General features: G+C 34.0%; 1 protein-coding gene across 2 annotated transcripts in view; it reads right to left on the bottom strand.

Moving 5' to 3' along the window:
- The window catches only part of LOC111054081 (telomerase Cajal body protein 1), a 164,186-nt gene extending 151,948 nt beyond the window's left edge, over positions 1-12,238 (bottom strand). Inside the window, exon 1 of one of the 2 annotated variants that reach the window (XM_039423806.1) lies at positions 11,818-12,238. In XM_039423806.1, coding sequence (XP_039279740.1) covers positions 11,818-12,047 — 230 coding nt within the window. In that variant the 5' untranslated portion in view covers positions 12,048-12,238. The remainder of the gene's footprint in view (positions 1-11,817) is intronic. The other variant, XM_039423807.1, reaches the window with a different exon arrangement.
- Positions 12,239-12,815: the final 577 nt, after the last annotated feature.

Here is a 12,815-nt window from a genome sequence, read left to right as displayed (position 1 = left end):
TGCATTCTGTGATTCCGTGAATGATGATAGAAATTATTGTGATGTCAACGTACGTATTCTGGTCTCACGCATCAGGTACTTGAGTATCATCATAGTATAGTAGTAGTGAAAGTGAATATTGAGATTTTAAAGGTCAACCCAAGTAAATTAGGAAAATTCGGAAATTATTATGGGAGAATGTTTTGAGGAAAATAGGAAATTTTTTTGATAAGTTTAGGTAGATCGAAGGTAATCAGAGAATAAATAGGAAACTGTTCTATTAGTTATTGTTGATATGTAGTTTTGAAAAGTGGATGAGTAGTTTTGGCCTTGAGATGTCTAAACTAAATAATTAGATATGGTAGATTAAAGTTGAAACGATAATCAAATCCTTGGGAATTTGTATGAAAATAAGTTGATTCAGATGAGGTTGTTAAGTCCCTTTATCAGTAATGTTTATTCTCGAAAAGGTGAATCAGTTTTATTATTGGAAATATTTTTTTAGGTGTGATTTTTGCGGTAGGCATGCGTAGTGATAGTGTAAAGATCCATTGTGTTGGTGACGTTTCCTGTAGACTGTGGGGAATTTTTTTTTTGTTTAGTTGAGACTCAAGATTTAGAGGAGGACACGAGGATGTCCTGCCTATGTGTGTTGTTGATGAATTTAGGTAATCGGCGCGAGTGTAGGTCCGTGTCCAGAGAGAACGGAGCACTGCCCGAAAGTTGTCCATGTAACAAATCAAGGAATCTAGCTGTGACTAACCTTGCAAATTTGTACGGTGGAATTGTATAATTTTAGCGAAAGGCACCGAAGATGGTGTGAGCTAAGATTTTTTTGTATCTAGTAAACGGTCTGGTTCATTCGAGTTATGGGGCTCGTCAGTAGAATACCGTAAACCGAAATCTAGAATATTTAGTGAGTCTTCGTAGTGATTGTAAGGAAAACAATCAGCGTAATGCAGTTTAGGGAAGCCCAGTCAAAAGGTTCGTTAATGTTTGGTAGGAAAGTCAGCCGCAAAAACACAAGTAATAATTGGTAAAAAAAAGGGGTATTATTGAGTTTAAAGTTGCTTAGAAATTGGTATGGTAACGAAAATTGAAGGTTTTAGACAATGAATATTTAAGTGATTAGTTAAGGTATACAAATAAAATAACAGAGAAACTTTTTCGAGTACCTAGGTAATGTTAAAATGGTTATCAATGAAAGTAGAAATAAATATTGGAACAGTACTGAACGGGTTAAATTAAAATAAAATTAACAGTGAAATTCTTCTAGTTGAATTTGAAATGAAAAGGGAAAATCTCTTGAGTTAAGCATGAGTTTAAATTATTCTGTAGTTGAGAGTTGAAAGGTTGATTAAAAATTTAAATGGGGATATAAGGTAGAAATATGTAGGAAAATTCGTGTCAAAAAGGAAATAGAATTTTTGTTGGGAAAATTAAATTGAGGAATTAACAGTAGTAGGCCCCTTTAGAGATAAGTAGTCAAAAAGATTTAATAAATAAAAAAAATAGGAAAATCTTTAATGAAATGATAATTTTTTAATGATGAATAGTAAAATTGCAATCAAGTTTTCCATGTGAATAAGTTGAGATATTTGAGATCTAGTAGAGTAATTGAAGCTAGTTGGATATGAAGTTTATTGTTGAGAAATAATTATGTGAGGCTCCAGTAAGGTTAGAAATGTCAGTGAACTTGGGAATCAGTAATAGTGTAATAGTAGTCTATTAATGTGTTAATGTATTGGTAAATTTCATAATGTTGATAATCAGGAGTCAAGCATTAGCAGTCCCCAAGCTAGTTGATCGAGTTGAATTTTCATATTATTAAAATCATGCGATGAAAATTATGCTTCCAGTGTTTAGAGAAAATGTCACGTACTCTAGTGAGAAGCGAAATACAGAATTATTATTGTCGATAGCCTGGCACTCGATCATAGTTTTGTTTTGACTAGCGTTCTGTGGTAGAGGTTTCCTACTGGAATATTATAATGAAAAGTGTTTTTCTTATGATTGTGGAATGCAAAATCGCGTTGATCCAATAATGCTGTTTCAATCATTGTTATCTTTGAATCGTAGTCGATGTAGAATAGTATTGCCTATTGAATTGCTTTATATTGTTAAAAATATGTTGCACTCTCAACTCTATAGTAATGATAGTTAGATTTCAATACATTCAGCAGAGCGTGAAAAGGTTTCATCCTTTACTATTATAATCAACGTACTACATATTTTACAACAGCAGAGTAACATAGAACCAATTAGAACTATGATGTCTTTTAAACGTTTTCCCTTGTTAGAGTTTGCCAAGAAAATAACCAGGGACTCAATAAAGTGATTGAAGTATTCAAGATTATTATACTCGGTCCGTCTTTAGTACCTACTTAAAAGGTGGACACGTCCATATTGTTTTGTCCTGACTCTTGCCACAGTTTTAAAGACTCTTGCCACAAATCTCAATTAGTTATACATTTTGCTGAATTTCGGAATGATTAAAGAGATTTCTTTTGAAGAGGGCCCGCTTCAAATTGGTTCCTACTATCAATCCAGAAATTCGACTCTCCAAATCATACAGAATGCCTCTATGGTAACATATCCTGATTAGATTTCTTTTTGCGTGTTTCACACCGGAAGGAAGGGGAGTGTGCCGGGCACTGTCTTTAATTCAGGCCTTTTCCCAAGTTATAATAGTAAATTTGATACGCAATAGATTAGAGCCATTATTGTAAGTGAGTTAGCGAAATAAATTATTTTCTCTCTCTATTATGAACGGCCATGACTTCGAGTTTCCCATGATAGATATTTAAAAATTGTGGCTCCGAGTCGTCGAGGAATGTAGATTATGGAATTATCTCTAAAACTTAGCCTTCTTGTCGCGACATAAAATGCGATAAGTTGGAAAACAGCAAGCATTGAAATTATAACAAACTACCGATTTTGCAGTTACTATTTGGTCCAAAGGCTCTAGAAGGCACTCGACGATTGGTCAAATTGATTCTCTTCGCCCAATAGGAGACCTGTTTCTAAATACAGTAGTGGGGCGATTCCCCAGCCGACAGACCAGATTACGTTTCGGAGGACACTTTGCTAGGAGCACTACGAGAGTAAAGATGTAGTCATTATGTTTCGCCCTTTTTGGGCAAGTTTACAAGTTTATTTCATTAGTTAATGTAGGAGCTAGTTTTATTTTTATTAAAGTTTAAATTTACTAGTAGTGCCATGTCCTGAAAGGTTTAATTGTGTTTCTTCATCATGTACGAATAATTGTTTCTTCAAATAACCGCTAAGGTACGTAAAATAAGGTTAAAATATAATTTAGGGAGTTTTTTCGATTGAAACTTCCATAAGAGTATTGAATTAATTAAGCCTGTTATTTTTCAAGTTAATAATATTGATTGAGAATAATCCTTTTGATTTTATTAGTGATGGAAGATACTTATAAATTTTTTTCTACAGAAGTATGGAAAGTTTTCAGTTACGTTACATTTGAGTTATTGTTTCGGGAGATATATTATCGTAGAGTATTGCTGCAAGTCAGGAAGATAGCCTTTAAATTGGAATGAAACTTTTAAGAATTGTTCATATTGAGTTTATGACATTTTTTAATTTATATTTTTCAGACTGTTTTCTTATGTCATTAAGGCTTTTGAATGATTTAGTAAATTTTTTATGATAGAAATCTTAATAGATGAAGAAGAAAGTTTTTCTTCTCCAGGAAATTAATATTAATGAATGTTCAAATTTTAATACAATTTAAATTATTTTCTATGTGTCTACTAATTTTATTTAATTAAAGGTGAATCTTATAAGGCAAACATTATCTTTCCTTAAAGTGAAATTTTCAATATTTTTTTTCTTTTATTGTGTTATAAAGTGTCTTGTTTTATTAGGTGATAAATTCATAATTTCAGTTGATACTAGCTTTTGGACTTGTATTTGTAGGTAAATCAAATCATAAACTCTGGAATGTTCATTTTTAATTAAGGTTCTGAGCAGTTTTGGGCGAATGCCCGTTATTTACACTTGGATTGCGTCCTATAGTTCATAAATAATAAATAAAATAAATGTTGGCTGGCGCACAAGTTTCCAACAATACTAGCCGAGCTACTATATGAAAAATTATATTTGATTTTGCAAACCAAACGAAAAATATCATAAAAGTTAACATCATAATTAATGAAGTATTCATTTTTCTAAAAGCATTATATTAATTTATTACGAGTGTTTTCATAAAGTTGCATTGTAGATTAATGACACTCTGGCAAGTAATTTGTTTTAAATCTGTTAAATTTTGAGAAGGAAATCAGAACGTCAAGATAAAATCTAAATTAAATAACAGAATAAACTCCTGTTTTAGCTTTTGATGAATTGTAGGAAGAGTTAGAAATTAATGCTGTAATACATTTATTTACAGCGGTTCATGTGTGTTCCCAAACCAACTTCTTGTACTACCACCCCTTTGGTTCCGCAACTTTATGTAACACCGCTTCAAGACACCCGTTCAGACGACAGGTCTAGGGACGTAAGAGGACGTCGCCGTCAAGCCAAATTCAACGGTAAAAGCTCACCGCCAAAACAAGGTACTGTAACCCCGACAATAAAGCAACGTACAGACCAACGAAAGTGCAGTGTAGTGAAACAAAGGTTCATTCGAGAATGTCAATAAAAAGTGGGGATTCAAAATTATTATGAAATGGGTTATATGGGTTACTATCGACGAAACTTGGGTTCAACGGGCTTTTCTTTCTTGAGTAATTTTATGTTGAAATTAACTTGTTGTTATTTGATGACTGATATTGTTTGGTTTTGTGACGTATTGCTATCTAAACGGGGATAGTAATGCGCCCCCGAATCAGATGAAGAATGTCAACAAAGTAACATGAAATTGTTGTTTCTGTTGTTCGATTTTAGTTGCCAATGTTTATTGAAGCTGTTTGTATTTTTCAATTATTTCAAATTGTAGTGTTATTCTATAGTATAAACCTATTAAATCAGGCATGGCAAAATTAATTGAAGTTTTCTTGGCTCTAGCCCTTTCTCCTTTGATTAGTATTGATTAATAATGTGAATATCTTCGAAACAGGTTGAGTTATTGATATGTGGTTTTCACCATTCTTTTTTTCTTGAAATTCTGTATCGAAAACATTTATCGCATCACGCATGACCAGCTTTCTATTTAAAAAAAAAAAAATTGCATTCAATATGGCGGACCAAATTTTTCAAGTCATAGTATAGTATTTTAAATTTAAATAGGATCCCCAATCATAACAGCCATCAAATTACCTTTGTGTATGAGATATTAAGCCGTTCTCTGACTTTTCACCCATCCTGTACAGTAGTAGGCCTACCTAAATAAATATGTAGGCTAGGCTACCTACATATTGTTAAGCCTGGTTTTGGTTTCATCTATCTTGATTTTTTTTCTACCTTTCAGGTTTCGATTTGTGTTTTATATGACATGTCCATGCGGATCTTATAACCATTTCATGGAATTGACTATAAAATAAATAGCTTACTCAAAAATTAATCTACTTTGGATGTAGGCCCACCAATATATTTTAAATATGAAAATTTTAACACCATGATAGTTAAAAAATGAATATATAGGGCAATATAATCAGTACTTAATTTGTAAATATTCAGGAGCCAGAACTCTGAAAAGAATCATGAAGGCTGTGTAAACTAAATTTGAATAAAAGTTGAATAAAATGTATTCTTATGTAGTACATTACACCACAAAAATTTTCTGTTTTATGAGGAGAGATTTAATAACTCATAGGTTGTAGCTGATTGCAAATAAAACATGGATTTTAATAACAACTGTTCCAAAACAGCTGATTTTTTTGTTTTGAATAAGAAAATATTTAAAAGAAATTATCAGCTGAAAATTATTTTCATAAATATTTTAGCTCACTGTTTAACAAAACAACAAACTGTGAGTTATGTCTACTGTAACCGCGCTGTGTTTTTTGTTTAATCTATTAACCAGTTATTTGTAACTATTTCACTTTGCTTTTGTGTTAAGTGTTAACTTTTTAGAAAATGACACGTAATTTTAGACATTATTCATACTCCAAATTAGCTGACCTGACGTTCATTTAATGTATGGAATGGGACACTACTGTAATAGTAGGCCTTCTGAAGCAAGACGTTTGTATCAAGAGAAATTCCCTAACCGAGTATGTCCAAGTTCAAGGTTTTTTGCCACTATTCATCAACGTCTGTCTGAAACAGGTTCTTTGATATCCAAAGAGCACATTTATGCAGGCAGACCCCAATCTACTATGACTGTTGAGTTAGAAGAACAAGTTCTTAATGAAATTTATGAACATCCAGAGAAGAGCATGAGAGAATTGTCAGTGCAGTTTAATGTCAATCAATCTATTATTTGGAGGATACTAGAAGAGCAACATTTACATCCACACCACCTCCAGAAAGTTCATACTCTATTGCCACGAGACTGTATTCCCCATGCTGGTATTTGCCGATGGTTTTTAGTAAAACTTGTTAACCCAAACTTTTCAACAACCGTTTTATTTACCGACGAGGCACACTTAACAAGAACAGCTATCGTTAACGTCCACAACCTACATATTTGGGCAGATGAGAATCCCCATGCCATCAATCCTGATCGTCCACAACATCAGTTTTCAGTAAACATTTGGGCAGGAATCATGGGAGATCATCTACTTCTGTTCGAGCTTCCTCCCAGGCTTAATGGCATAATCTACTTAAACTTTTTGAGAAAGGAGTTATTTATCTTACTTGAAGATGTACCTCTTCAGTTGCACCAGAACATTTGGTTTATGCATGATGGAGCTCCAGCACTCTTCAGTGTTCCTGTTCGTGAACACCTGAATCAGAGCTTTCCAAATCAATGGATAGGCCAAGGTGGGCCAGTACCATGGCCAGCTAGGTCACCAGACTTGAATCCTTTGGATTTTTATCTTTGGGGACACTTGGAAACCTTAGTATACAATACTCCGATTGATACCATTGAAGATCTCTGATTAAGGATTGAATGAAGTAATGAATTGAATTGGACCATAGCTGGGACAAGGTGTTCGCAAATTGAGCAAGATAGAAGTATTAAATCTTTAATTTGTTTGGTTAAATATACAATTTTACCATTTTTTATAAATCTGGAATTTTACCATTTTTAATTTATCAAACATTAATCGTTTAAAACTCAAATGGATCACCTCTTGAAGCCTAAAGTTTTGGAATTGGATGCAAACTCGGCCACAGCTCAAACGGAATGGGAACATTGGCACAAAACTTTTATTAATCTCATTTCAACAATACAAACGACGGATGCAGAAAAACTCAAAATACTAGTCAATTTTATATCTCCAGCAGTATTCAAACAAATAAGTCACTGTGGTATGTATACCGATGCTCTTAGTTCATTACAAAAATTGTATACTAGGCCAGTTAATGAAATATTTGCACGTCATGAACTTCAAACTAAAAAACAACAACCAGGCCAATCTATTGATCAATTTATTGAAGAACTGATGCTTTTAGGAAAAAAATGTAAATTCAAGGCAGTAACAGCAGAACAGAATCATGATGATTGTGTGAGAGATGCCTTTATAAGTGGTTTGCTGTCTCCAGACATTCGACAATGTCTCTTGGAAACAAAGTCTTTAGATTTCCATGAAATAGTAGACCACGCTAGAACTTTAGAATCAGCATACAGTGACTCACTTAGTTTCAACTCGTCCTCATTGCTACTCAACGACGCACAGCCTGTAGTCAAATCCTCAGTTGAATCTCTAACTCCGGCTGAGCCTGTTATTGCACAAGCTACTCAATCAAAAAAAAAAACTCAAATTAGGTGATTACTGTGGCTTCAACTCACACTTCAGAAATGAATGCCCTGCTCGCAATATATTCTGTAGGAAATTTGGAATAAAAGGGCATTATGCAAAAATGTGCAGATCAAATCAGACCCACAAGAATGATAAACTAGTATCAGCAGCAGAAATCTGTAATTCATCACCTCCAGGACTCAGTAAAGCTACTGTACTGGCTTTGTTGAATGATTTTAGAGTAGCTGCGCTAATTGACACTGGCAGGTCCAGTAGTTTTGTTAATAAACAACTTGCAAAAGATCTGAAATAAAAAATTTACCCCTCTAATGAACAAATTTGTATGGCTACTACCTCTCTCCGATCATCAGTTGTTGGACAATGCTCAGTTAACCTTTCAATTCTTGGCCGCAAGCACAAAAATGTAATTTTCCTGGTTCTCAAAGATCTCTGTTGTGATGTATTACTCGGTCATGATCTATTGTCTAATCATTCAGGTCTGTATATGTCTTTTGATGGAACAAAAGACCCACTAAAAGTATGTGGTCTTGCTGCTGCTCAAGTCAAACCTGCTTCACTGTTTCAGCACATTACTCCAAACATCAAACCCATTGCGGTAAAATCAAGACGTTACAATCAAACCAACATGGAATTCATTACTCAAGAGGTAGATAAACTATTAAAAGAAGGTATCATAGAGGGTTGGCAGAGCCGTCTGCCGTGGCTAGTCATGCTTTGTAATGCTCCGTAAATACTTTAATTTTGAGCCGGTATTTCAGTGATTTGTGAGTTTTGAATTGTGTCTTTCTGTTGCTTTGAGCCTCCTTTTTGTTGTGGTGAATCTGAATCGTGAGTAGTTGCAGTGAATCACTTGCAATCGTCATTTAAATGTGACTCAAATTTTGAGTGAATTGGCATTCTCTTCATTTTACTTCAGTGAAGATCGGCACTTATCGCACGGACCGAAGTTCAATTTATTCGAGATAATAACTGACGTGCTTCTGCTATCTTTCTCCTTCTTTGACTGTTTGGATTATTGCTGTTCTTCCTTTTTCTGATTTTACCTTTTCCTATTGTCCGTTCTTATCAGGAGCTTCCGATATTGTTTCCTGCCTTGTTCGCTCTCTGGGCACTTTCTCTCTCCTATTCTCCTGCCTTCCTCTTGTACAGTTTTATCTGGCCAATGAAAGCGGGTGATCATAGCTTGGAGGGCTGATAAGGTGATAATCGATAGAGGCGATGTAAACTACAGCATTGGCACCAATAATTCAAAACCTTGTAAACTTTTTGAATTGTAATATACTTCTTGTCTCAATATTGAAAACACTTTTGCTTACCTTTTTCCGGTTTCGAAATGGCCTCAGAACTCAAAACATACAGAACAACTAGGTATAATCTGGCAGTGTACTATAAAAGCTATTGCTTTAGAAAAGGTCGTACTCTTGTAAGTGGAGACATTAGTTGGCGGTGTTGCACACCTGGATGCCTTGCAACCATTACTACCTCGTCTAAAATTGATTGTGTAAAGCATTACATTGATAATCATAAACAACACGAGAAACATCAAACTCCAGATAATCTTTCAAGTCCGAAAATGAAGCATTTGTTTTCAAATATTAAGAAGCCATCAAATAGGGCATCACTGGATTCTGTCTTAGGTTCATTAAGGAGGCCAGTTTGTTTTGATTCAGTTTCTCAAACTGATGAGACAGTCCTCAAGTCCAAGGATGAATTGATAAACAAAATTCAACAGTTGACTGAGAATCAGTCAGCACTCGTTCAAGAAATACAGGATCTCACCCTTAAACTAGAGGATCGGAATGTGACTAAGTATCCTTACAGTGTATCATTGGTTAACACAGCTGTAAATACAGAGCCTCTTGTGAATCCATGTGAGATTTGTTGCTATAAAAATGAGACTGACAGGTCTCTCAAGGAAGAAAATGATTCCTTATCAAATAAATTATTGCACATGGCTGTCTTGATTGAGGCTTTGGAGGCGGACAACATTGCCTTAAGAGGGGAATTGCTCAAATATTGTAATCAGTCTGACAAATGGAGGTCGTTGTATGATAATATGTGCGCTAGGTACAATGAGTTTAATGTGACTGCAACGGGTGATGGGAATAAGGAGAAGATGGCATCTTGTGTGGTTGGCATCAGTGACTCGGCACCACCTGCCTGTAAGTTGGCGCTGAATTCAAAACAGAGGATAAATATTGGTGGCGGGATTAAATTATTTGCTGATAGTCAGGGTAGAAGAATGGACGAACTGATAGCAGAGAAAACGATTGACAAAGTAATTAGTACAATGAAACCTGGGGCTTGCTTGTGTTCGGTTATGGCTGAGTGTGACAATGATTGTAAGTCTATGACTGCACGTGATTTGATTGTGTTGTTTAGTGGTACAAATGATTTTTCAGCTGATTGTCATGCAAACTACCTCAGCACTATTGAGGCTCAATTAGAGAAATTGATGCATACACATGTTTTCTTAGTAAATGTACCGTGCCATTATGATCTTTCACTGCCTGCACCCATCAATCAGGCGATATCTGATGCTAATGAAAAACTGAAGAAGATAGTCAGTCGTTTCAACAACGTGAACCTGTTCAATGTGCATGGACTGGGTAGACGTTTCTACATATGACACGGCTTACATATCAACTTCATTGGAAAACGCATCATAGCTGACTGTATCTTGTGGTACCGAAAGAGCTATCTAGACATGAAACCTCATGGTGGCTGCACAAGCAGCATTAGTGACACCATAGTTGAAGCCGTCTGTAAATGGTGCCACTTTCTTCTAATGCAACACTTCCAACTTATTTAAAGGACTATGAACATTCATTCTCTTAGGTGGAGTGAATGTGATGATATTGATCATATGATCTTTAATCATATGCTCTAGTTACTAGGAAAATCAATTGCATGTTTTATTTAAATTGTCATTAATGTTTGATAAATTGAACTAAATTAAAACAAAAGAGAAACCTTTTGATGTATTAACAAGGCTTTATCAAACATTAATGACAACTTAAATAAAACATGCAATTGATTTTCCTAGTAACTAGAGCATATGATTAGGCTATAGATATTTGATCACAAGGATTTTGAACGGAATAGAAATGATAAAGCAGACTCCTGGAATATTTGAACGGGTCCGACAATCGATGAGAAGATATTTGAACATAATATGCATTCAGAACAAAAGAGGTCTCTTTGAACATCATCTTCAGTCTTTTGGTATAAATTTAATGTCATTTAGATATGTTAATTTCATATAAAAATAAGACTTTTCATAAAAAACCAAATATTTTATTTGCAATCAGCTGCAACTTATGAGTTATTACTCATAAAACAGCAAATTTTTGTGGTGTAACGTACTACATAAGATACATTTTATTCAACTTTTATTTAAATTTAGTTTACACAGCTTACATGATTCTTTTCAGAATTGAATTCTCTACAATTTTTATTGCGAAAATTATTTGTTTACTAGTCATTAAAGAAAGTTATTGAGCATCAAACGTAGAAGTATGTGTTTTTCTAATTATATTTTTTGCATATTTCAACTTTTTTCTCAAAAACTACTCACACTACAACTTCCAGACTAGTTTTATTCAATTTTTCAGATATTTTTCCATATGAATCCATAATAAGTTTTTCAAAAACTAGTCCCCAAACAATTCAGCATCGGTGTATTTCACCAGAGGAACTGAATTCCAGACGAAAACTTTCACCCTGTATAGATCGCTAATGAAGCGTTTATGGATATATGTTTATGAGAATTTTTTTCTCATTTTTACCTGTACTATCACGTATTAAATTATTTTACCATAATTAAGAATCACCCTGTATATAGGTAGTAAATGTATAGATAACTGAACCAGTAATAGAAATAAATTTTGCTTTCCACAAAAGCTGGATCACATATCCTTCAGAAGCTAGGTACAATAATGCCAAATTCATTATAACTATTTTACTATTGAGAAGTTAGATACAAATAAGCTTGAAAACTTACCATTTACAACCTTTCAAATACTGTTCCTTATTATGCTGAAATTTGTAGCTCCTAGAATCTTTTGTTATTAGAGGAAAACTTTTAAATTTATATTCTGCCGATAGCTCACTAGATTTTAAGAATGACTCCTTAGAGTTACTTTCAAGAACAGGTTGTATAATGTCTTCAACAATATCATTTATGATTTGCATGGTATCCAACTCCAATTTATTGTTCACCTCTACTTCCATTTTGCATTGAGAAAACTAAAAAAATTATATTAAAATTGTAAATAATAGAGAAGCAATTATAATATTCACATTGCAGATTTTAATTGGAAATAACAGCTAAACAGCTACGGAAATACAATCATCTATCCAACGATTAACCTCAACTACGACAATAAACATGCATGCTTCATGGACAAACCTCTCTCGGTCTCAGACAGCACCGTATCGCGCATGCGTTAGTAACGGTTTTTTCCCGTTCCTTTCATTCAGTTCTTTGAATGTGACGTTCTTTGTGATGATGGCTACCGAGCACCGTAACTGGAGCCGTCATTCCATTTTGATGCTGATATTATTATCCAATGATGATTTATCATTAAATTCGATTCAATATTCAACATATTATCATCATTTCATTTTATAAGAGAAAGAGTACTTTTCAATAATATTATTAATAAAATATAACGGTTGTTATTTAACTAATGTTAAAAACACTACAACTAAGTCAGCATATTGTCATTTCAAAGCCAAAACCTAACCCCCTAACCTCCCCTTTTATATTTAAAACATTAATAAACATAAATCTTGATAAAACCCTGTAATCCCTTCCAGCATATTATTGCAATTTCAAAGCAAAATCCCAACCCCCAAACCTATCTCTATCTCGATCTATTCACTGAGATCAGAATTTTGTAGAATAGCTCATAGAAGTGGTGGTGTATGTATATTCACTAGCAATGCTAAACATACCCAAACTTATGAACTGGATTTTGTTAAGAGATTTTCTGTTGA

The sequence above is a fragment of the Nilaparvata lugens genome, chromosome 3 (genome assembly GCF_014356525.2).
Source record: "Nilaparvata lugens isolate BPH chromosome 3, ASM1435652v1, whole genome shotgun sequence".
NCBI classification, from domain to species: Eukaryota; Metazoa; Arthropoda; class Insecta; order Hemiptera; family Delphacidae; genus Nilaparvata; species Nilaparvata lugens.
Note: the sequence above shows the minus strand (reverse complement) of the source record. Positions and strands in the feature narration are given on the sequence as shown.